Here is a 24,371-nt window from a genome sequence, read left to right as displayed (position 1 = left end):
AAAAAATGTTTTAACAATACTTTTTTTCGGTATCGGATAGGGACTTGGCAGATGTCAGGTGACTCTGGTGCAAAAATATGTCATCGGGACATCCCTATCTCGAAGAATATATGAACTCAAATATGTGTACTTCTGGAACTTTTTCACTTTTTCCTTTGAATTTATTATATTATTTCATAGAAAAGTGGTCTCAAACTTCTGGCCCAAGGGCCTATTGCGGCCCAAGGGACTATCTTTTTTTTTTTTTTTTGTAATCAGGTTGCAATGACAATTAGAATTATGAGCACTACCGTATTGGCCCGAATATAAGACGGCCCTGATTATAAGACGACCCCCTGTTTTTCAAGACCCAAGTTTGAACACCCAATTTTTATAAAGAAAATAATTGAAGTACATCCGAAACAAATGATTATAACAATATATTTGAGAGAAAAAGCATGTTATTTTGCCTCATTCAAATCTTAATATCTGAACATTTAAATATGTAAACTGAAGTGCAATCACATTCGTAAATGAATGGCTTCTGGTTTTTGAAATGTAAATAAACCAAACAACAAAATTGCAATAACTGCATTAACCATCAAAGTGAAGTCTAACTGTAACTGTAGTCTTGAAACAAATCTGAATAAGGAAAAACATTGCAATAAAACAATGCAAGCTGGTTAAACTTGAGAGTAGCTGAGATCTGTCATGACAGAACATCGCTTCAATGATATCTGGCGCCATCTAGCGTCGTGAATGGGTATAATGTTTAGACTGCGAATATAAGACGAGCCCCTCTTTTTCAGTTTTATTTCAATGCAAAATACACTGTCTTATATTCAGGGCAATACGGTAATTATATTATACGTATTACATGGAAACAATTTTACATGCTTACACCCACCAGAAGATGGCAATGATGCCCCATTTTTATGAGATTTCTGTTAGATACGGTTGCATTTTGACAAAACTGACCCATGTTGCTGAATACTACTGAATAGAAAATGGTGGAATCAGTTGTTTATCAATGAAAGAAAAGTATCTATTTAATCATTAGGTAGGTAGCGTCAGTATTAAGTATAATAAGCAGAGGTGGATAAAGTAGCTAAAAAGTTTATTCAAGTAAGAGTAGCTTTACTTGTGAATGTTACTAAAGTAAAAGTAGTCATCCAAAAATTTACTCAAGTACGGGAAGTCATCAAAAATTTAAGTTCATTCAAGTACAAGTAAAAAAGTATTCGTTGAAAAGAATACTTTGTGAGTAACTGCTTAATAATGTCTGAATTTTTTTTTTTTTTAAATAATTGTGTATCACGGCACAACTTCATCTATTTGAACTGTTATTATACTGTACTATAACCCATTACATGTCCATATTAGGCCAAAGAAATACATCAAAATCATGGAATTCAAACGGGAAAAATGAAACATCACCCATCCGAAGAGCATGAGTGAAGAAAAAAACCATTATTACCTCTGACTGGAGTCATGCGGTTATTGTTGCGACGTCTCATTGGTGAAACAGACAACTACCGTCAGCATCTCTCGCAAAAATAGTCAATATGTAGAATAAAATGGGAAAATGTAACGACTGTAGCGTAGCCCAAAGTAACGGAGTAAGAGTAGTGTTTCTTCTTCAAAAATCTACTCAAGTAAAAAGTATTGCGTAGTAAAACTACTCTAAGAAGTACATTTTTCTCAAAAAGTTACTCAAGACATGTAATGGAGTACATGTAACGCGTTACAATCCGTCCCTGGTCATAAGAAACTGGGTCTTTACAAAATTAAAAATGGGGGAAAAAAATACTGTACAGTGGTTCCTCTACCTCCAAAATTAATTGGTTCTAGAAGTATTCTCGTGAACTGAAGCCCCAAAATTCCAACATAAATCTTTATTAAAGCATCAAAACATGTATCAAATACATGTTCCAATTTTGCATAATAAACATAAAATGAGAGTTGTGCATAGAGAAGAGTAAAGAACAGAATACATTCGCGCAGGGGTGAATTTGTGCCGGATCCTACCGGGACAAGATCCGGCACCTCTTGATTTTGGCCTCCCTGTGTTCCGGGACTTATTTGGGCAGATCAAGCACCTCTCGTGTATAGAAGAAAATAATAATATAAAAACGTTTTTTAAAAATTTATAAAATAATAATATGCATAAATTCATTTACAGAACAAATCCAAAGACTTGCATGTTGTTTATAAAAATTTAACGTCATTCGAAAGAGTCAGAGATTTGTTGATGCACTGAAAAGCCGGACCAACAAATCACACCCCTGACATAAATTTTTTTTTAAAAAACTTGCGGCATCTGGGGAGCAAGCAGCCAGGATCAAATGGTACTTCAATGTGCCAAAAAGACAGATGCATTTACTGTCTTTTTTTTTCAAAAAGAAGGAAGATGTTTCAAAACGAGTCAGAAAAGTAACTGGCGAGGAGGGCAGCTGCAGCGATCATGCTAACAGGCAGGGGGGCAGCAGGAGGCTAGCGCCGCAGCAGCTAGCCAGGTTCACAGACAGCCAGCCAAGCCGGGGCAGGAGGCTGCTAACGTGGCACCAGCTGGTCAGGTTCAGTGCTAGCCAGAGTTTGGGCCAGCTACAGTGCTGGCAGTCAGCCAGGTGGACCACCAACAGCCAGAGCAACAGGCCAGTGCCGTTATGGAAAATACTGGTTTGGGCTGCACAATTTGTAAGGCGGTGAGAACTTTGGGGCCAGAGAAGAAGGGGCTGGGGGCGAAACTCGCAACAGGATGGGTTTGCGTTATTGTAATCTCTGATTTTTTTAAAAAATTTTATGTTTAACAAGTTAGACCTGTTGCGAAATTGCTGACTGTGTACTGTAAGTCCCACCTGTGGTTATGTTGGCAATTGCCCATGCTGTGCACAGTATAGCCTAAATAGTTGTAAATTGTTGTCATAACATTTATACCATGGATATTATCTAAAGTTGAGGCTTGTAAATCCCACAGTATGGCAAGTGGGCATTTGCGTGTTGTTTTCAGCACCATTTTCTGCGTATGTTCAGGGACATGTGCCCGTCTCGTCATCCCTGCACTGTCATATGTACTTTGCGTTCCACCACCTTATGATTTACAAATTAAGCACTGCATTCACGTAAAGCTGTCAGAACATTTCAAAGCCCGAGGGGCGAATCAAGAGGACACTGGGATATACACATCTTAGCCAGTTGGACATTGTTGCTCCAGCCTTCACCGTGTACAGATGCACTCTGCGCTCCTGAAGCAATCTCTTATCTTAACCGATAAGCGCTCAGGGCCAGCAAGCTCAACTCCCAGTATGGCTCCAAAGAATTTGAAACCTGGAGACTTGGTTGAAATAATCACTTAATCCACACACATAGCCACAACAAAATGTTCCCACAGCAAAAATGTCAGGGACATGACAAAGCCATAACCTTGTACGCCCTGAAATTAATCGAGCTGCTTGACTGGACGCTGAGCTACTAAACCCAGATTGTTGATTGTGTTATTGTACAGTTTTGTGGCCATCTGATGTATGTACCATGTCTGAATGTGCGTCTTTAGTTGTATGGGTGACGGGAAACTGATAAGCATATGCTTCCTCCCGTCCGCCTTTGTCTTCTTCTTCGGTTCCTTCGGGCAAATCATATCACATTTTGAAATTGTCAATGACTGTCAATGGCACCGATGATGATGACAATAAAATTTCATTCATCATTGGATGCCAGGATGATGCGAGGCAATAGCCAACGGCAGAGCAGCTATAAGTAAGTTACGTTCAGTAAACTCTAGGAGCTGCGAGTAGCAACCCATACTATTTTTGCCTCTCGTATCCTGAAATTTCTTGTTGAGGCATGTTGTAACCTGAAAATTCAGTTTGTAGAGACGTTTGCATGTAAAGGTGCCACTGTACTTTTTCTGTTTCTGTGAGTACCTTATGAAAGTGCATTTGTTCATATAAACCTAGTCAACATCTCTTGTTGTGCTGGGCTTTGTTTCCAAGTTTCCACCTTATGCAAATGCAACGGCTTTCCCCCCCCCACCGACATGGCCTCTAAATGCAAATGACTGCCCTGAGCTTTTCGGTCTCTCAACTTGCCGGTGACGTTGATCGAAGGCGATAAAGCGAGCGCGATGCATGCAGCATCCACAGAAGATTGATTTCACGCTCCCTCCAAGGATTGCAGGTTGCCAGAGGATTCGGTCGCTTTCCAAACTCAGCTTTAGTGGAAATGAAAAGCACATCAAAACACTGAGGATTCGTCTAGGACTGGTTGCTAATGTTGAATAGATGGAGAGGGGATTGTTTTTATTTAAATTTTGTGACTTTTAGTTATTATTCAAAATGTTGATAATGGCATTTTTTTGTATTTTGAAGCAATTAAGTGGAATCGGATCATTTACCGCCACGCACCTGATGATCTCTCACGACGCAGTTCTGTGACAGAGCAGTTTGGAATCAGTGGTTTAGAGCCATGCATTTCTAGTTTCACGCCTGCCAAAACAGGCTCATGAATCCATCTATGACGGCCACAGTTCGTAACACAGAGGCACAGCTGTCCATTAGTTCATGCCCTGTCACTGGTGGCTGTTTGACAAGCATAACACAACCAGCAGGTCCTCCTCTTCTGCTCGACAAACTTTACCAGGCGTCCGCATCTCAATCTGGCATGTAATTGTGTGTATGTGGCTAGCAGGCAGAACGCCAGCGTGACCCACCTTCAGCTTTTCAGCTTTAGCGCAGCGGTGTGTGGACAGCTGTGCGGCAAACGCGCCGCGGTAGATCACCGCGAGGGCCGTTTTATTTAGGTCACATTCTACGCTCCAGCGGCCAACAGAAGGGATCTCTTGTCCACTGCGATGAATACCTTCAGTTGGACATGGTCTGCTCTAGAAAGTGCCTCACTACAAGTGAAGTGTTAATGGGTGTTAGCGACGGGTGGCCTGCAGGCTAATGCCGTGCCTTAATTCCTTACCTCTCAAGTGATTAAATCACATGGTTTAAAATCGCTGCAAAAATTGCAATTACCATCCCAATTTAGAAGTTTTGGGATATTATTCCTTAGATTATCTTTGCTCATCACCAATAAATAAACACAATACCTACAATGAAATACTGTTTTTCTTCTGGTATTTCAGGCCATGTGGCAGGAATTACAGTTGGAATTAGCAGTAAGTGGAGGAAAAAAGCCCACTTGAACAGCTGAAATTTGAGATTTGCCAACTCTCATTTAATGCGTATGAATGTGATTGGATAGTTCCTGCCACAACCAGGTCTGTCTCATGGTAAAAAATAATGGTGGGCACGATTTTTTTTTTCTGGTTAAAGACCTCCATAAAACAGGCATCTGAACGTAGATGTTTACATACATACATTAATCTTGAATGATTTATCAACTGTGGTGGAATGTAACTAAGTAAAAGTACTTTGTTACTGCACTTAAAGTACATTTTTTGTAGATCTGTATGAGGGCTGCAGCTATCGATTATTTTAGTTGTCAATTAATCGATGAAGTGGTTAGTTTGAATAATCGAGTAATCGGATAAGGAACGTAAAAAATTTAAAAGAGCTGAGCCTCAAATGGTATTAAAAAAAAAAAAAAGATCTAGGTACAACTAAAGAAAAATTGGCTAACTTACATAGCAAAAGTCCGCTAGCTTAAATGCTATAAAATGCTCATTTAAAAATATATTTTTTTTAAACTCTTAACAAAATACCGCTAAATATACCTATAAACTAAATTACGAATACATAAACATTAGCTGAAACAAAAACTGTTGGTCTTAACTAGGAGCTGCTGGATTCAGCCATGTGAAATGAGTTATGTTATAGTCACTGTTGCCACTAGAGGGCAGTGTATCCACCCAAAACAATAAAACTATTAAAAAATATTACAGCGGCACTTTAATTAAACGAATACTCGAAGCAGCAAAATTTAATTCAAATCTTTTTTCTAATCGAATTAATCGTTGCAGCACTCATCTGTTCTTGAGTACAAATATGAAGTGGTACTTTTTACTTCACTACATTTTTCCAGCCCGTATCTGTACTTATTACTCCACTACTTTTCAAATTGTCGCCTGTGTTACAAGTTTCTTTTGTTGTTGTTTTTTTTCTCATTGTGAATTGATAGTTTTGTTTTCATGCCTCTGGCGCAATAAGCCCCGTGCATTTATACCGTAATTGAGCACTCGAGGCAGCAACATCAGTACATGCAAAATTAGGCAGGTGAACAAGATATTGACCAATAAAAACCAACAGTGAGAGCAGCGCACTTTAAGATGGGTGCTGCACACTATTGTACAGGTAATGGGGGTAGTATGTACCTGATAGTTGGTTGCAATCTACCATTATTCTAAGTTTTTAAGTTTTTGAGCTTGTTAGGCTTCTGTTTACAGTGCAGTCAGTTATATTGCTTGTTTTTTCCATTCTGCGCAGTTTTAAATAAAACTAAGCAGTCAATGAATTTTCTGGTTCTTTAAGTATTGGATCCGATCTAAACTAAATATTATACATCAATTAATGATTCTAAGCTAAAAATGACAGACTCTTCAAATAATAAATACGATTACTTACCTTATTTTTATGGCTAGGTTGAAACAAAAGCGGTTGCGCGACGTCTGTAAACGGGGGTTCCCAGGGTAAGACGGACAAATTAAAAATAGTTCGGGGTCTTAATGCGCCATGAATCTGCTATGGCAGCATATTGACATATTGCTCTATCAAACACAACAGTTCTTAAAATACAGCGAATTTAAAGAGGGGTGCAAGAGCAGAAACTGCTTTTTCGGTCTATATATATATATAATATATATATATAATTACTGTATATATATTTATAGTGTGTCACATTTTTGTATCGGTAAAAAATTGATGGGGGAAAATATTACGTGCCGTAACATTAGCACATTATGTATGATTGCCTCTGTGACATAGATGCCCTAACATTAGCACATTCACCCTGGGTCCCATAGCTAGAAGGGAATCTCACGAGATAACTTGTTTTGCACCCATAATATTTACCATTTGTTGCATCTGTTGCAGCAAAGCTCATTTGTCCCATGTGAAAAGCCCTTTGTCAAGGGGGCTGAACCAAAAGTAGCTTTAATGTTTGTCATTGGGCAGGGCCGCGCCGCTTGGAGACGGAGGTTGGCCTCTCCGCCTCCGTGGGGCGCGTCCCTACATAAACCGGACATTTCCGGGCGACACGTGAAGTCTGCCAGCGGATCACGTACGGATCGCCTGGCTTTGCTCCTCCGCCACCTTACCGGAGCGTTGGCTCCCGCTAATTTGCCACGGTAAGCGATTTTCATTGCTAAAGGAACACCTGGTTGTGCTGTAGCGGTAGCGCGGGGATTCTGGGATTGACAAACTAAAATCTAGCGTCATCGTTGCCATTTGTTATGCTTTTTTTTATACTTGTTTGCTTGCTCTTGTGGGATTATAATCAATAAATCTCATTTATTCTGCATTTTCTAATCAATAAACATTGTCTATTTTGCAAAAGTGTGCCTGTTACTGACTCACCGCGAACCTGGAAATTTCGGAAAACAAAAATACATATAAATTTTAAAGGGAGTAATTTTGTACTAGAGTGTTTTCTTAGATACTTTTACTTTAAGCAACACTAAGTAACTTTTCAACATTTATACAGTAAAATATTTTCATAACATTTGTGATAATATGTTGACTGAAAACCTCTTTTTTATCTTGAGGGGGTCTGTATCACTTTCACTGACACTATTTGACTTTGAGGAGGGTGGCAGGAACCATGCTACACAAAAAACTACAAATGTGCTGTCCTTTACGGCATACGTCACTTCCCCCTTTCCCAATTCATTATAAAGACAAAAGTCGATGTGAACACTTTTGTGCGAATTCTGCGAAGATGTCAGAGCAACAAAAGAGACAAAAAGTTTTGTCTGAGGAGGGGAAAAAAGGGAGGGATATACAGAATAAACATTGGCCTGGCTTTCACTCACTGGGGGTTAGCCACACTTTAGCCTCAATTGGATTCATTACCTTATTTACTATTCATCCTTCACACAGCCGCTGGAAAAAGAAATGTTGTTTAATCCATATGCAGGCGACTAGGAGATTTATTTTTGATTGCTTGACGGTTTTACGACACTGTGCGGGTGTGCGCTGGTCCTCATGGGAAACGCAGTCTTCCTTCAGGCAAAACATTACCGCTTTTGTCCACCGGCATCACTAAATTCGACCAAAACTGAAAAGTTTCCAATTGTTGCTTTAAGTATTTTTTTGCCACAGTATCTTTACTTTTACTTAAGTGAGTACTTCATCCACCACTGATCCAATCTAAATGCAAAATATCAATCAATATCGTCTTGTAAAATTGATGTTGTTTTAAAATAATTGTTTTCATTCGAATGTCTGAAATGTTTTGGCAACAAAATTGCCAGAAATGTAAGAATTGCTTTTTGTGTTAGATGTAGACATGAAATTGCATTGCCGATCAAAGGCCCTAAAATCAAATTGAATCATTGCAGACTGTAGTATCATTAAAAAAATCTTTATTCTATGGGAACATGACATTTAACAGGTTATTAAGCTTGTTTATTAATCTGAGAAACTTTCAATAGTGGCAGGTGTTCTGACTCCCATTTCATGAGTTGGAATGTGATTGGATAGTTCATATCACTACTATGTCTCATCATAAGAGGGTGTGCACAATTTTGCTATCAGATTATCACAATTTTTCGTTTTTCTTCAGGATGGACAATTACAGTACCAACTTGTGGCATTTCATGGCGTTTCAGAAAAGCACAAAAAGATCAAGTGAATACATAAATGTCACTGGTCACTATTTGCAGAAAACCGGTATTTTATTGCACTACTGTCTCAGTTTCCCTTATGTCGCCTTTCGCCCCCTCGTTGGAGCACAGTGGCCTTTTGCTAGTGCATTATAAATCGGAGTAATGAATCGCGCCTCCTCGGCCACGCCGCCGTCACCGCGCAACGCCAGGGGTTACGCTGGGTCTCATCATTGTCTCGTTAGCCTCGCACAGCTACCAGTCGCTTAAAGGGAGACGACTAAAAGGTGCGGATGGATGTTGTCGCGTCGCCACGTGAGGGCGAGGCCCAGGCCGTTTATTGCTAGGTTCGCCTCGCCGGGTTCAGGAGACTGTCAGACGCTTTTTACTGGCCTATTAGTTTTCTCTAGAGGAAACGACCGGCGATGTGATTATCTTCTCTGCTTGTGGGCGCTCGGAGAAAGTGGATTGGAAGAAGGGAAAATAAATGTTCTTTTTTTTCCCCGAGTAGGACGCAATTGGTGGTTCCAAAAATAAGCGGCGGATTTATGTCCGGATGAAACCGAGGCCATTTTGTGCTTTCTCATTACATTCTTAATTCTTCGAAAATAACAATGGCTCCTCGACCCGGCGACCCTGTTTCTGAGAAATCCATTGGCGCGTTGAAGGAAGCAAACTGGGGGACGGATCAATCTGCTGCTATATTTAGAGATCATCCTTTTGGATGTTATGAAGGACAAAAATAAAAGGTTGATGGAGTGGAAAGCATGTAAGTCTTGTGTGTTGTCAGGGTACAAAGCATGCTATATTCTTGAAAACAGATGACAAAAGTAATAATTACGTGCTCGTTTTTCTCTCTTTTACTGGGTTTTCCTTCTGCTGTCATCATCCCAGCTACCATGACGATGAAAGGCTTGCCGAGCAGCCACGGTCACCATCACGCCGTCGCCTGCGACCCTTCCTACGACTCCATGACGCTCGGTCATTCGGATCGTCAGCCCTGCTTCCTGAACACAGGCGATGGTCACCCCGGCCAGCGCCCGTGCTATACCCAGCGCAGCTCCTTCCAGTCGGAATGCAGTGCCTACCCGGATCTGGCCAGCTGCACCTTCCCTCGCAGACATTACAGCTCCCATCATGAGCTGAAGGAGGAGTGCGGGGCGCTGGTGCCTTATACGGGGCCGACAGGAAACAGTAAAGGAAGCGGCGGTAAAAATAACAACAACCGGGTACCTTGTAACCTGCTGGAACAGTTCGATCACCAGGCTCCGGTGCGGCGAGAAGGCTACCATACGCTGCAGTACAAGCGCACAGCAGTGGAACACCAACGAAGTGACAGCCCAGGGCGTATCCGTCATCTGGTTCACTCTGTCCAAAAGCTTTTCACCAAGTCCCATTCATTGGAGGGGCCCTCTGGATCCGGCACAACCGGGAGAATGAACGGCAGTAAATCCAGCCCGGATGACCCGCCGTCTTCATCGGGAACTCTGAAACACAACAAACGTAGCAAGAACAAAGACCGATCCAAGTCAGAACCTAAAATGCGTAGCGCCATCTCCGGGTACTGGAGCTCAGATGACACACTGGACCGGGAGATGTGCTTGTACCACCACCACGGCGGAGGACAACCATCAGGCGTCATGACCATGGGGAGGCACCCGGAGAAATCGCAGTCGCAGTACTTCATGGAGTCCTACAACACCATCAGCGCCCACTCCCTGAAGACGTCTCGTAGCAACAATGACGTGAAGTGCTCATCGTGCTCCGGCGGCAGCGGCACGGGGCTCCCACTGGTCCCGCTGGTTGGTCCGCTGGACGGCCAGGTGCAGCTAAAGAAGAGTTCGTGGTCTTCGACTTTGACGGTGAGCCGAGCAAGGGAGGTTTACCAGAAGGCTTCTGTCAACCTAGATAAAGCACTAGTGAAAGCTGAGCAGGGACGCACCTGCCACTTCCTGCAGGTAGGACAGTTACGACAGCTCTACCTCTAGCATGTCATGCTCCTTGCATCCTCAACGGCCAACCACCTCGTCTCATGAGCCATTCGTGTTTTGGTTTCATCTTCATTTTGATGTTTAAGTCTTGGTTTCTGGCTCATCAAACATTGTGCACGTTCTTATATCGTACCCTTCTTGTGGTTACAGTATATGTTTTGCATGGTACTATTCATTTCAATGGGTCCTTGGTTTATGAAGGTGCAGTACAGGGATAGAATGCAAGCCCTGCTACAAACATTTGATTTTAGAAGTGTAGCTTACTAATTGACTAAGCAGATTCCCAATGTAGCCCGAGGACCAATTGTTCTAGCATGTGGAAATTTGTTGGATATTACATAAGCAATCTTACGGCAGTATGAAGTTATTTCCATGTTTGGTTTGGTTTGGTTTGTCACCTGAAAATGTACAACACACAGTGTTGTCACGGATGACTTTAAAAAGTAATTTAATTAATGATTACACCTCAAAAAAGTAATTTAGTTACTTTACTGATTACTTTATTATCAAAGTAACAAAGTTACTTTAAAAGTAACTTATGTTACTTTTTACCAATTTTTCTCCTTTTGCTGCTTCAACATAAAAATAACAGAAAAATGTCATCGTGTGTAGTTGAGTTTTTCACATAAGCCTTTGAGTTTTTGGGTTTAATTTGTCGATGGAGTTGATTTCAACCACCATTGACTCACCCTAGCCTAGCCATTCTGGAGCCCTAAAACTAACAAATAACTGACAAACTGCACGAAATTTGTTTAAATCAACTCCAACGACTAATTAAACCCCCGCTAACTCCAGGATTAAGCCTAATGTAAAAAATTCTGAACTTCCCCTTTGAAATAAAGACCTAGCCGTTAAAATGTTGTCTATAAAAGTTGTAAAGCAATAAAACTAACAACAAAAATTAATGAAATGAACAGAAATCCTACAACGTACAGTTTTCAGAATGGGTCGAAATCTTTTTCAAACAGATCCTGTGACTAGCACCTTGGAGACTATCCTTTGCTTTGCTTAGCCAAAACTACATCAGAGGAGGCAAGATGGATATTTAGAATTTCTTTAAACCTAAGCTTCAAACGCTACCAACAACAACTTGAACAGTTGATTGAACTCGAACAGTTTCAATATGTGTATAAATTAAGGGTGTAACGATATATGTAATAGTATTGAACCGTTTTGGTACGTGGTACTCACTTCGGAACGGCCGCGTACCGAACGAGTTTCTGACGTAATATAACCCTTACTTTTCGAAGCTGTGAGTCGATCAGGTTGCAGTTTCTTTGTATAGATTATATTTACTTCGTCTTCTTTACTATATTGAGGACCAACACGGTAGGACAGTATAACCCAGAAACGTCAACGGCGCGACAACGTGGCCGCCGCGACAAGCAGTGAAATGCAGGCGTGCGTTAGAGTCAATCAGTCAATGCACACCAGCCGTAGTGCGGCCGCATGTTAGATGCGTCCCAGAAGCGACTCAACGCGACGCACGCGAAAAGAACGGCAGAGTTTATTATTTGACGCGAGACGCGGCCCTCCTGCGTCGATACTACTACCGGTAGCTAGGATCGGGACGGAAGTCACTCGTGTAAAAATACGTTGGATCCGGTCAATTTTCAAACTAATAGGCAATCGTAACCTACTTTTTGAGTCCATCAGATCTCTTGAGTGGTAGATCGGGGCACAGTTGACTTGTCTTTGTTGATTTACTGCTGTCTTCTCCGCTATAATAATAACCAACACGGCCCTGTGTTCAATACAAAACCCTCCTACCACAACAAAACAAGTAGGAACTAATTTTCACATAGGAACTAAAGTTATACAACATAAAATATACAATATAAATGAATACTACATCACATTTGTAAAATATAAACAGATAATAAAATAAATAGCCCATTTAAATAAAATAAATTGAAATGAGCTAAAACGCCTGTAATTGAATAATAAGAATAATACACACATCCTGCTTACACAATTAAATTTATTAATTTCTGTGTGGCGCTTTAACTTGAGAAAATCCACCAATAAAGCTTTTGAATACCGTTCATAAGAAAAAAAATGATTCACTGAGGCATTTCATTTGTAAAATACATGTTAAAATCTTTGTCATTGGGAGTGCTTTTCTCTTTAGCACAGTACTTCTTTTTTCTTTCAGAAAGAAAGCTGACCAATACACGGAGTCTGAAAGGCAAATTGTTGTTGGATTATCTTTAAATACACGCTACTTTTTCAGCAGAATTCTAGCTTTGTATAAGCTAATGTTCCTATTGTTGAAAGCACAAAAGTGTGTAATAAACAGTGTTGTTAATCTTACTGAAAAAAAGTAATTAATTATAGTTACAAATTACTTCTCCCAATTGCGTTAGTAACTCAATTACCTGAATGTAAGAGTAATTAGTTACTTGGCAAAGTAATTGGTGATAATTACTTTTTTTTTTTCTTCCAAAAAAAAAAAAAAAACATTGGCCACACTATGTGAAGTTTTTTTGTGAAGGTTTTTGGTACAATTGGCCCGAGCCCAATTCTTTACCCTAATTTACCCTTTACCCTGAATCAACTGTTAAAAGTTGTTAAAATTGCTCCCATTATTGCATTAGTTCCCTTCTCTCTACTTTCGACATATGAAAGTTTTAAAACGGTTTCATCATTTAAAGATAGATTCAAGTCAAGATTTTGCCGATTTAGGAGTATTTTAGATAAAAAGTTACTTAGGTTCGCTAGGAAGGTTCTCTACAACAGAGCCGTCCTAAAAAGTCTACTGCTTTAAGATGGCGGCTGTCTACTAACTCATTTAGTGCCATGTCTGTCATTTTGCATCTAGTTATATCTATGTACAGTACATGTGATATCTACCATGTCTACCATATCTACCATAACATGCAGGCGTAGTTTGTAGGCTATTGGCTACAACATGTATTATTGGAGCTACCTAGCATCGCGTTTGCTCGGCGTCACAACTTTCTTGCCTCCTCCCTACTGCTGCTCTGCTCTGTCGTCTCGGTGAGTCCGTCTCCCTCAGACTTTTCGACCAACTTAGTAACGCATAGAAACGCAGGCCTTTCCGTCCTCAGTAACGGTAACGGCGTTGCCAAGATGAGAAAAGTAATTAATTAGATTACCCACTACTGAAAAAAATAACGCCGTTATATTGTAACGCTGTTATTAACAACACTGGTAATAAACAACTAGCACATTTATTTTTTGCATTTTGTTTCTACTGTACCGAAAATGAACTGAACCATGATCTCAAAACCGAGGTACGGACCGAACCGAAATTTTTGTCTACCGTTACACCTCTAGTGTATATATACAGTATTGGCCAAAAGTTTGAAACACACCACAAAGGTGGATGCTTTGAAGAATGTAGAATACAAAACCTGTTTTCTGTTATTTCACTTTTTTTGCCATTCCACATGTTGGTTCATAGTTTTGATCTCTTCAGTGAGAATGTACAATAGTAGTGAAAATTTATAAAATGCCAAAATTATTAAGCGTATCCAAACTTTTGACTTTTGTTTGAGTCTTCAACATGCTTTTCCCCAGTCCCACAAATGTAAAACGCCGCCTATGATTACAAACTATAAACTATAAAATGTACATAATTACACATATTATAAAGGCTGGTTACAAACTGTAGAAGTGCTGGCTGTCTCGTTACCAGTCGGCTTTGTTTCAAATTTTTTCGCGTCGTGCTGTAATTCCAAGTGCTTCCTTGTTGAATTGGATGTCGAGTTTTTAGCGGTCGACAGCCTTTCTGAGCCAGTGCAGAGTTTGCAATGCACGGACATGGATATGCGAAGTAATGGCTGTATCTCCAGTGAGCAAATGCAGCCGTTTGTTGTCTCCGACTCTTTTACTGTTAGCATCCTGATAGGTAGCCAGGCTATGTTATTGCCCGCCGTTGCAGACGGCGCGCACACAGCATGGTAATACACGTGACCGTTTTTTTTTTTTTCCCGATGAGAAAACGTAAGATGTGATGTCACTCCCAAACTCAAGAGCAGTATTTTCTATTCAAATGCTCTTCGTACATGACTACAGTATTCTTTATTCGACATAGAGTATGAGGCAACAACAAAATAGTAACGCACAGGCACTGAGGAAACTAACTTTAATCAGATTACTGTCTTGGAAAAATGAACGTGTTGTATTGCTCGTTACTGAAAGAAAGTAATCTGATTACAGTAACGCGTTACTGACAACACTGATAACACCAAAACAAATTTGATATCGGAATTAAACTGTAATTAGGCGCATGCCTCGTGAAGATTGTAAAATAGTTGTCGAAAAAAGGTCACAACCCCAACTGACATTTTAAACAACATTTTTGTTCGTGTAGCAAACCTTTATGGGTGTTTATTAAAGCTTGCACCCGCGCTTGAGTTTTACACAAATAAACATGCAATAAGATCAAGCAACCCTATCTCAGATCTCTGCTGGTAAAGATGAAAGTCTTACCGATGGCTTACATTTCCTCATGTCGGAGTGAGCTGTACATGAAAGCCCCCGGTGAGACAAGCAAGCGGTTGAAAGGGGGGTGAGCTGTCGAGGAAAGAGCAAATAAGGACCACTGAGGAGGAAGGGAGTGGAAGAAGTTGGAAAGCAGTGTAAGGAAGCATGAAAGATGGAGAGAAAGTTCAGTGTGGTGGCGCATTTTAAGAGCACAGGGGAATAAAGAAACGAGTCGTTCAGGAAACAGATGTCACCGTAGCAACTCGTTTCCCCCCCAAAAAAGACAGAGGAGGAGAGTCCTTTCTTTTTCTGAGTTTCTCGCCAAGATGTTCTCTGCTATGTTTGGATGATAGCCAAACCAAAGTCACAGGAAACCACTGCCGAGTTGATATGATTACGAAGCACGACCTTATTTAGCTAATGGTGAAACAGGGAGTCCTTTCTCGATATATTAGCTGATGTCAAGGTCAATGTGGTTGCCTAGCGATGCCCTGCTCTATTAAGTGTTTCAGGACTAATAGATCTCATTGACTTCAGGGCTAGTATCACTCACATTGCCAAGCTACTTTTTTATGCTGAACAAACCCATTATTTGTGCCTCCGTGTCCCTGGCTCGCTGACTTTTTCTTTCACATGAGGACTTTACCTTTGTTGGAGTGTGCGAAAGGTCCGTAGAGCAGAAGGCAATGGCCAAGGCAGTTCCGAACGATCAATAATGTTAGTGTATTCAAAGGACGGACAAAAATAAGTCAGCTGTTATTGAATAAAATGCTCTTGTAGCACTTTATTTTTAAAAGTGTGACTTTGACGCATTGGTCAAAGTTAGATGAATGCACTTTTGCATTTGGTGTTAGGGAATGGGACACTGGGTTAGGATTCGGCGAGGGTAAGTTGTTACTGTTAGGTTTAGGTTTAGGCTACGTCTACACTAGGACAGATCATTTTCTCCAGAGTATTTTGCCGACTATTTTTATACCCCCGCTTCTGCAAGGTACGCCTGCATTTGCGCAAACTACACATGCGAAGAAAGGAGCAGCCTGAAGTGTTACGTCTTCCCCCATGCAGTTAACCTCTGAACCGGAAACTCATTACTCGCCGGCAGGAAAGTTAGAAATGACTACACCTTCTAGACCAGGGATCGGAAACTGCGTTTTGTGATCACGGTTTTTTTTTTCATAAGCGCAATTGAACGCATCACGCAGGAGCGAGAGTGAAAAGAGAGCACGCTCGGCTTTTTAGAGCAGTCGCCGAGTTGTGATTAAAATAAATCCTTCGAAAACAACAGCGAAAGCCTGACATCGTTACTTGGAATGGTACAATCGATGCTCAGTTGCGCTCTCACCACTTGGAAAATAGAAACATACAGTGGGGCAAATAAGTAATAGGCAACCACCAATTGTGCAAGTTCTCCTACTTGAAAAGATTAGAGAGGCCTGTAATTGTCAACATGGGTAAACCTCAGCCATGAGAGACAGAATGTGGAAAAAAACAGAAAATAACATTGTTTGATTTTTAAAGAATTTATTTCTAAATTAGAGTGGAAAATAAGTATTTGGTCACCTACAAACAAGCAAGATTTCTGGCTGTGAAAGAGGTCTAACTTCTTCTAGCGAGGTCTGACGAGGCTCCACTCGTTACCTGTATTAATGGCACCTGTTTTAACTCATTATTGGTATAAAAGACACCTGTCCACAACTTCAGTCAGTCACACTCCACTATGATCTCACCCCGTGGCGCCAACATGATAACAAGAACGGTGAGCAAAAATCCCAGAACCACACGGGGGGGACATACAGAGCTGGGACCACAGTAACAAAGGCTACTATCAGTAACACAATGCGCCGCCAGGGACTCAAATCCTGCACTGCTAGACGTATCCCCATGCTGAAGAAAGTACACATCCAGGCCCGTCTGCGGTTCGCTAGAGAGCATTTGAATGATCCAGAAGAGGACTGGGAGAATGTGTTATGGTCAGATGAAAACAAAATAGAACTTTTTGGAAGAAACACAGGTTTTCGTGTTTGGAGGAAAAAGAATACTCAATTGCACCATACCCACTGTGAAGCATGGGGATGGAAACATCATGCTTTGGGGCTGTTTTTCTGCAAAGGGACCAGGACGACTGATCTGTTTAAAGGAAAGAATGAATGGGGCCATGTATCGAGAGATTTTGAGTGAAAATCTCCTTCCATCAACAAGGGCATTGAAGATGAGACGTGGCTGGATCGTTCCGCATGACAATGATCCCAAACACACAGCCAGGGCAACAAAGGAGTGGCTTCGTAAGAAGCAGTTCAAGGTCCTGGAGTGGCGTAGCCAGTCTCCAGATCTCAACCCCATAGAAAATCTGTGGAGGGAGTTGAAAGTCCGTGTTGCCCAACGACTGCCCCAAAACATCACTGCTCTAGAGGAGATCTGCATGGAGGAATGGGCCAAAATACCAGCAACAGTGTGCGAAAAGCTTGTAAAGAGTTACAGAAAACGTTTGGCCTCCGTTATTGCCAACAAAGGGTACATAACAAAGTATTGAGATGAACTTTTGGTATTGACCAAATACTTATTTTCCACCATGATTTGCATATAAATTCTTTAAAAATCAAACAATGTGATTTTCTGAGTGTTTTTCCACATTCTGTCTCTCATGGTTTAGGTTTATTCATGTTGACAATTACAGACCTCTCTAATATTTTCAAATGGGAGAACTTGCGCAATTAGTGGTTGAATAAATACTTATTTGCCCCACTGTATGGCGTAGCGCTGCGTATATTTCCGAAAAGCCGCAACCAGGAATGCTTGTGCATAACAGTGGCCATCCTGGAAGTGGTGACAGTTTTGACAGGCGGAAATGTCATGAAAAAAGCTGATCGCGCGCATCTTTGACTGGGGGTACCACGCAGTCCACTTTTCAGGGTTAATTTTCCTCTACGCATTTTTATATACTCATGCTCAGCAGTTATTGAGTTGGGAGGGTCCAGCCCCGCAGATGGCTGATTGGAGACTTAGCGCGGAAGGACCACAAATGGATATTGCATAATGCATATTATTGCGACGTAGTTTGAAGGTTCAAGAAAAATATGTGGAAAAGAGGAGCAAGAATGCCACGTCTTGATCTGCCTCCATTGTTTACGATGCCGTCATGCCGAACTAAAAATGCCGGCTGAATGACATCACTTCCTTAGTATCCGATTGTTGTACAGACACACTAGTCTATATTAAGCGGCGAGTAATATTACCCAGCCAATTTATCTGTGTAAATTCTTTCACGGATAAGGGGCAGATTAGTGTAGCCGACATGCCGTATAGTCTAACTCAGGGTTCACTAAATCCGGACCTCGGTGCCACTTTTCCTGTCGTGTTTTCCATGTCTCCCTCCTCCAACACACCTGAATAAAAATAATCAGGATCATTATCAGGCTTCTGGAGAGGTTACTGATGACATAATCATTTGATTCAGGCGTGTTAGGGGAGAGAGACGTGGAAAACACGACAAGAAAAGTGGCACAAGGTCCGGATTTAGTGAACCCTGGTCTAACTTATTGCACTCGTTTAAGGCCATTATCCGTCCCAATGTAAACGTAGCCTAAGCAGTAAGGGAGTAGGGAGGTTTGGTTAGTGATGGGTTAGGTTTGTGGGGGTGAATGAGTGTTGGAGTAGGGATTTAGTGGGCAGAGGATTAAAGTGAGGGGGGGGGGCGGTAGGGTGAGAAGCTCAGTCATCCGGGAGGGACCCGGTGTCGAGCCGCTACTCTTCCGCGTTGAGAGGAGCTAGTTGAGGTGGCTCGGGCATCTGGTTTGGATGCTTACTGGACACCTCCTTGGAGAGGTGTTCTGGGAATGTCCCACTGGCGGGAGACCCCGGGGACAACCCAGGACACGCTGGAGACACTATGTCTCTCTGCTGGCCTGAGAACGCCTTGGGATCCCGCCGGAGATGCTGGTTGAATTGGCTGGGGAGAGAGAAGTCTGGGCTTCCCTGCTAAAGCTGCTGCCGCCGCGAACCAACCCCAGGTTAAGCGGTCGATGATGGATGGAGGATTAAAGTGGAATGTAAGGGGTTAGAGATAGTATAAGGAGTCAAGATAAGTGGTTGGGGTTACGGTAGGGAGATGGCTTCAGGGCAATAATTGTAGAATCAGTTCTTGGTTTTTTAGTCTGAAATTATTAATTTTTCATGGTAGCTGACTGTGTGGGATTCGGAGGTTAGGATTATGTTTTAGAGTTTGGGTGGATGGTATGGGTTTAAGATTTAGAACCTTGGGAATTTAATTAGATGACCAAACATGGTAAACATCTCACCTCATGTTTTACTGTCAGCACTTGCACTTTATTCAAATTTTGTGAACCCGTCAGCTCAAATGTAAATATTGTATGAAGAACAGTGTAACAGACAATATGCCTCTGCTGTGCAGGTGCCTCAGGATGACTGGGGTGCGTTCTCCCCGTTGGGGAAGGATGACGAAATCCCTTGCCGGAGGATGCGAAGTGGCAGCTACATCAAAGCCATGGCCGAGGACGACAGCGGCGATTCGGACTGCAGCCCTAAACCTTCGCCCAAAGTACAAGCGCGGCGGGCCAGTTACCTTAAGGCCACACAACCGTCACTAACAGAGATGACCACACTCAAGTGAGTGCTTTAACGGAAACATACGTTACTTGTGGAAAAGTTTGGGGGTTAGGTTTGCTTGGATTTTCCTGGACAGTTTCAAAAACTACATGAAATGGGAGCAGGTTTGAGTCAAGTCGTAACTGATGACATTAATCAGTTGACAAAAATGAGCGGATGACGCCATCACATCAACACAGTGAGGTTGATTCCTGATTGGCTAAGGTTCGTTAATGTCACTTCTTCCCAGAGCGGCCCTCCCGGGAACTGCTGAGCTCCCCCCTGAAGTGAAGGTGATTATTGAGTACGAGCTCCATTCAGGCCGCTTCAATGGACATCATTGGGTCGGCCCATACATAATCAGCCCCACAGGGAAATCAGAACCACATGTGACTGGAGATAACAGTGCTGGTAGAGTCTTCTTTGACCTGATTTTTCTCTTTGGCCATTCGCAGTCATGCCGGGTGCCTGATGATTTGAAGCTTCATGTCTTATTATTGCTGTCGGGGTCTCAGTCATGCACCACCTCTTTGCTTTCTTCAATCAAGACACGAGAGCGCACAGACCAGGCGAGAAAATGGGGAATTGTTCAGAGCAAAATAGGAAATGTTGCACTGAAAATGAAAGGAAGACATTTGAAGTGCTCCTCACAACACCTGTTTTAAAAGAATTTAACATCAGGGAAGATGACATTATGTGCCATTTTTTTTCCTTCTCAACTTTGGCTCTATTATCACTAGATCTTACTGTGTCAAGCTAGTAACACTAGACAGTCTATTGTTTTTTTTTTGTTTGTTTGTTTGACTAGATTAGACTACCGGAAGGAGCAGCACAATTAATTAGAATGTAACATGAAACATTTATTTTTAAATTACTTGTAGTCATATCTACAAAATATCCTAATCTAGAGATTATTTTAGATATGTGCGTTTTAAGACGCTCATATTCAAGTCCTATCTCCAGACACTACTGTACACTGTGTAGCTGCGTAAAGAGTGCTAGACGGTAACAAGGAAAGGTAACATACATAAGGAGCAGGCTTTATTTACCCTCGTTGAATTAATTGTTTAGCCTCCATCTAACGGATGCCTGATGCTCACTGTACACACACCAATACACAGAAGGAAGTCATGCTGCGCACATTGATTGGAGGCAGCAGAGCTCTAATGAGACACCTTTTCCTCACCCTTAACGACAGAATGTGTGTTAGCCTACTTGCGCCATTGAATTGTATCCAAGGGTATATATATGACAGATGATGACAGTTAGGGGTGTGCCATATAAGGCACCCCACGATTCGATTTGATCACGATTCACAGTGCTAAGATTCGATTATTGAACAATCTGCACGGTATTAATGATGATCACGATTTTCGATGCATCTTTCCCCTCTGCCTTTCAGGATTTCTTTTTTTCTTACTTTGTAGCTACTTCAGACTTTGAAGCAAGGTATATTTGCCTGTAATTAAAGCAGGCAAACAGATTTATATCCGATGTTTTATTTCCAATCACCTAATGATCCAACCGAAACAATGGAAACATGCCTATACAATACAAAGCTGACCTTTAAGTGAGTACGACAGGAGAAAAAAAGTCTTAAATAGCATTATTATGTGAATTAGAATCATATTTGAGACGATTCGACTATATACAAAAAATTGGCAAAGAGCAGATGACGAGAAATTTGTCCCTTAATCTGCCGGTTAGCCACGCCTACCATTATAGGGCTTTAGCGTCCCCAACAGGAGGATGATGTCGGCAGGAGAATGGTTTCATCTGTTTTACTATTCAGCCCATTGAGGGGGAATTATTCAGAATGAGGAAAATGTGACAAAGAGAGCCGCAAAATGTCATTGTTTCAGTCCCTCTACACCAATATTTTTACAGGATCTTTTTTTATCCAAGTATTTTTCCCCAATAGCTAAATAAATGGTATGGTCATGACAAATAACAGTTTTGTGCTAAATGGAATATGAAATAAAATGCATTCATTACGAAATTTATTAGTACGAAATGGCAAAATTACTCCAAAACAGTCAAAACTGTCGACTTCACCTTTACTGTCGCACCTCCCGAACGATATTTTATGCCACCGTAGTTAGTTGGGCTTTTTTTTTTTTTTTCCCTGCCCCGGCTTCGGAGAATGTAAACAAACCAAGAGGCGTGACAGCTAGCCGATATGCTAACCTGAACCGAGTAATGTTTCAAAGTCTTCGAAGCGAAAAATCCCAGATAACTAGCCCGGAACATTTCACAAGGTGGCGGGATTGTCGATTGTCTTTGCTGATCGGCAACCCGCTCGGCGGAGAGCAAGTTAGAGCACGCCGTTCCCCTGCTGAGGGCAGAGGGCTCGTTTGAGGGGAAGCAGCTGGACAATGACCGCCGAACAAACCGGCCGACATCGGAGGAGTGCGTAGCTGCCAAATGGTCAACACAAATATGGCAAAACAATGCTTTACTACACGGCGAAAACGTAAACGGCGAGAGTCCTAGGAGAGTGGCTGCAATTGTTGTGCAGCTAACATGGCAGAATGTGTCTGAGGAGAGCTTTTCTACATGCCCATCCATGATCAAACGTGAGTAAATAGTCCTTCATTTAAAGAAATTTTGTAGTGTTTACTGAGTAATCACTGTATTCGCGGCCATTTTTAACACAAAGTTGCAATTTCTGATCGGATGGAAAATTTGACAGAACACCAGGCACACGAAGAGGGCAATAAGCAGCGTATAGTGCTTTCCCGGCGGGGGGATGTGCGACAAGCCGCTGGTCGTCGGCCAGGTGGACAAGGAGCATGTCAGCCACCTCCGAATTAAAATGATCACAGTATGTGACATAATACAAAACACGATGTTTACTCACTTCATCGTAAGTCCAATGGTCCCACAGTAGTAGGGCTTGTTTTGGCCAATATCCGCCGGTGAATGGGAACCTTTTGAAACGCCAAAAAGGCTCACACGCCTTTCCCTGGTGCAGCCGTTTGGCTGGCGTGATGCAAAAAATTAACGAATTAATCCGCAAAATCAGCTGAATCCACAGTCCATCTGCATCCTATAAAGTAATGCTGTATTGTGAGATGCTGACTCGAGTGAGGTCATATTCGCATTCGTCCTAAACCCGAGACTGGATCCGGAAGTCACTCCTTTTCATGGCACGTGATTCAAAAATCAAACATATAAAACGATCGCTTCCACACACATCTAAGCGGTCCATTTCATTCAGGAGTATAAAATACCGCGTGAAATATGAAATAAACATTCTTTTTGGTGTCATACGCACTTTAAGCTGCTCTTTTTTACAAGAAGGTGCAAAAATATTAGCTATTTCAAAGGCAGTACTTATACAACAATACATAAAAACACTGGTGGAATGAATTCCGCCTTTTCTGGAAACATATAAAGTGGCTTTAGAAATAAGACTACTTTTAACCACTATACTTTTTCACAGATTTCTGTACTATTTTGCATGTTTGTAGTGTTGCCACGCTACTTAATCCTGGTTTCACACGTTCTGCATAAGGAGTAACTTTCGTACACCACCAAACAACACACAAATGGATGTGGAAATACACTTTAGCAAATTCGCTAATTAGCATAGCGCTCGGCGCCAACTAGTAACATCTCAAAAACAACAATAAAGGTTAAACAGTACATGAGGGGTTCGTGTACAAACCTCTCATAGACACATAACAACACACTTGGGACATTTTCCAATTACTGTCATTTGTGGACTATAAGGCGCACCTGACTATAAGCCGCCACCCACCAAATTTCACATGAAAACGGCATTTGTTCATAGATACACCCCACTGGACTATAAGCCGCAGCTGTCCTCACTGTAATATGGGATATTTACACCAAAAGATATTACCCGGTAACACTTTATTTGACAGCAGCACCATAAGACCAAATGAACCACCGTGAAGCTTTGAACCAATTGACTGCAAAGCTTCATTGCTTCAAAAAGCTTCATTTGGCCATCGCTGCTCCCTTGGGGGAGTCAACCTCCAGGTCAATCTCCCGCTGTCAACACTGTTGTCATCCAACATGCCTCCTAGCATGCATTGCAGCGTTACAGATATAAATAACAATCAAAATTTATGTTCTGTGCTAATTATTTCTTCAGTTACTGTTCCAGTTGTTTCATTAATTACTAGTTATGGTATTTGGTAACACCTCTTTTGAGAGTGGTGCCATAACACAGTCATAATTATGACATGACATGGTCATGAGCATAAATGAATGCTTATAACAGATGTCATATAGTGTCATCCGGCAAATTATCTCACTTTTGAATAGATTCGAGTTGGACATAAATGGAGTTAGTGACATAATTTGCCGGATAACACTGAATGACATCTGTCATAAGCATTCAGTGATGCGCATGATAGTGTAATGTAATAATTATGACGGTCTTATGACAGCACTCTATAATAAAGTGTTGCCTATTAACCCCAAATAAATCAACAAATAAGCTACACTGGACTAAAAGCGCAGAATGCAAAATGAGCGGGAAAAAAGTAGCGGCTTATAGTCCGAAAATTACGGTAACACTTGACTTGAACCTACTGCTGGACAACTGAAAG

The 24,371-nt window shown here is 41.5% G+C and overlaps 1 protein-coding gene across 3 annotated transcripts in view; it reads left to right on the top strand.

Annotated features, from left to right (window-relative positions):
* Positions 1 to 24,371, top strand: part of dlgap1b (discs, large (Drosophila) homolog-associated protein 1b) — a 233,648-nt gene that overhangs the window by 113,007 nt on the left and 96,270 nt on the right. For 2 of the 3 annotated variants that reach the window (XR_009061613.1, XM_057824078.1), the window contains exons 3-4: positions 9,638 to 10,701; positions 19,595 to 19,809. Coding sequence is in view for 2 of the 3 variants with exons in the window: in XM_057824078.1 (XP_057680061.1) it covers positions 9,643 to 10,701; positions 19,595 to 19,809 (1,274 nt within the window). In the remaining variant the exon portion in view is untranslated. The remainder of the gene's footprint in view (positions 1 to 9,637; positions 10,702 to 19,594; positions 19,810 to 24,371) is intronic. The other variant, XM_057824079.1, reaches the window with a different exon arrangement.

Source organism: Corythoichthys intestinalis, chromosome 20 (assembly GCF_030265065.1).
Source record: "Corythoichthys intestinalis isolate RoL2023-P3 chromosome 20, ASM3026506v1, whole genome shotgun sequence".
NCBI classification, from domain to species: Eukaryota; Metazoa; Chordata; class Actinopteri; order Syngnathiformes; family Syngnathidae; genus Corythoichthys; species Corythoichthys intestinalis.
This window is presented reverse-complemented; position numbering and strand designations above follow the sequence as displayed.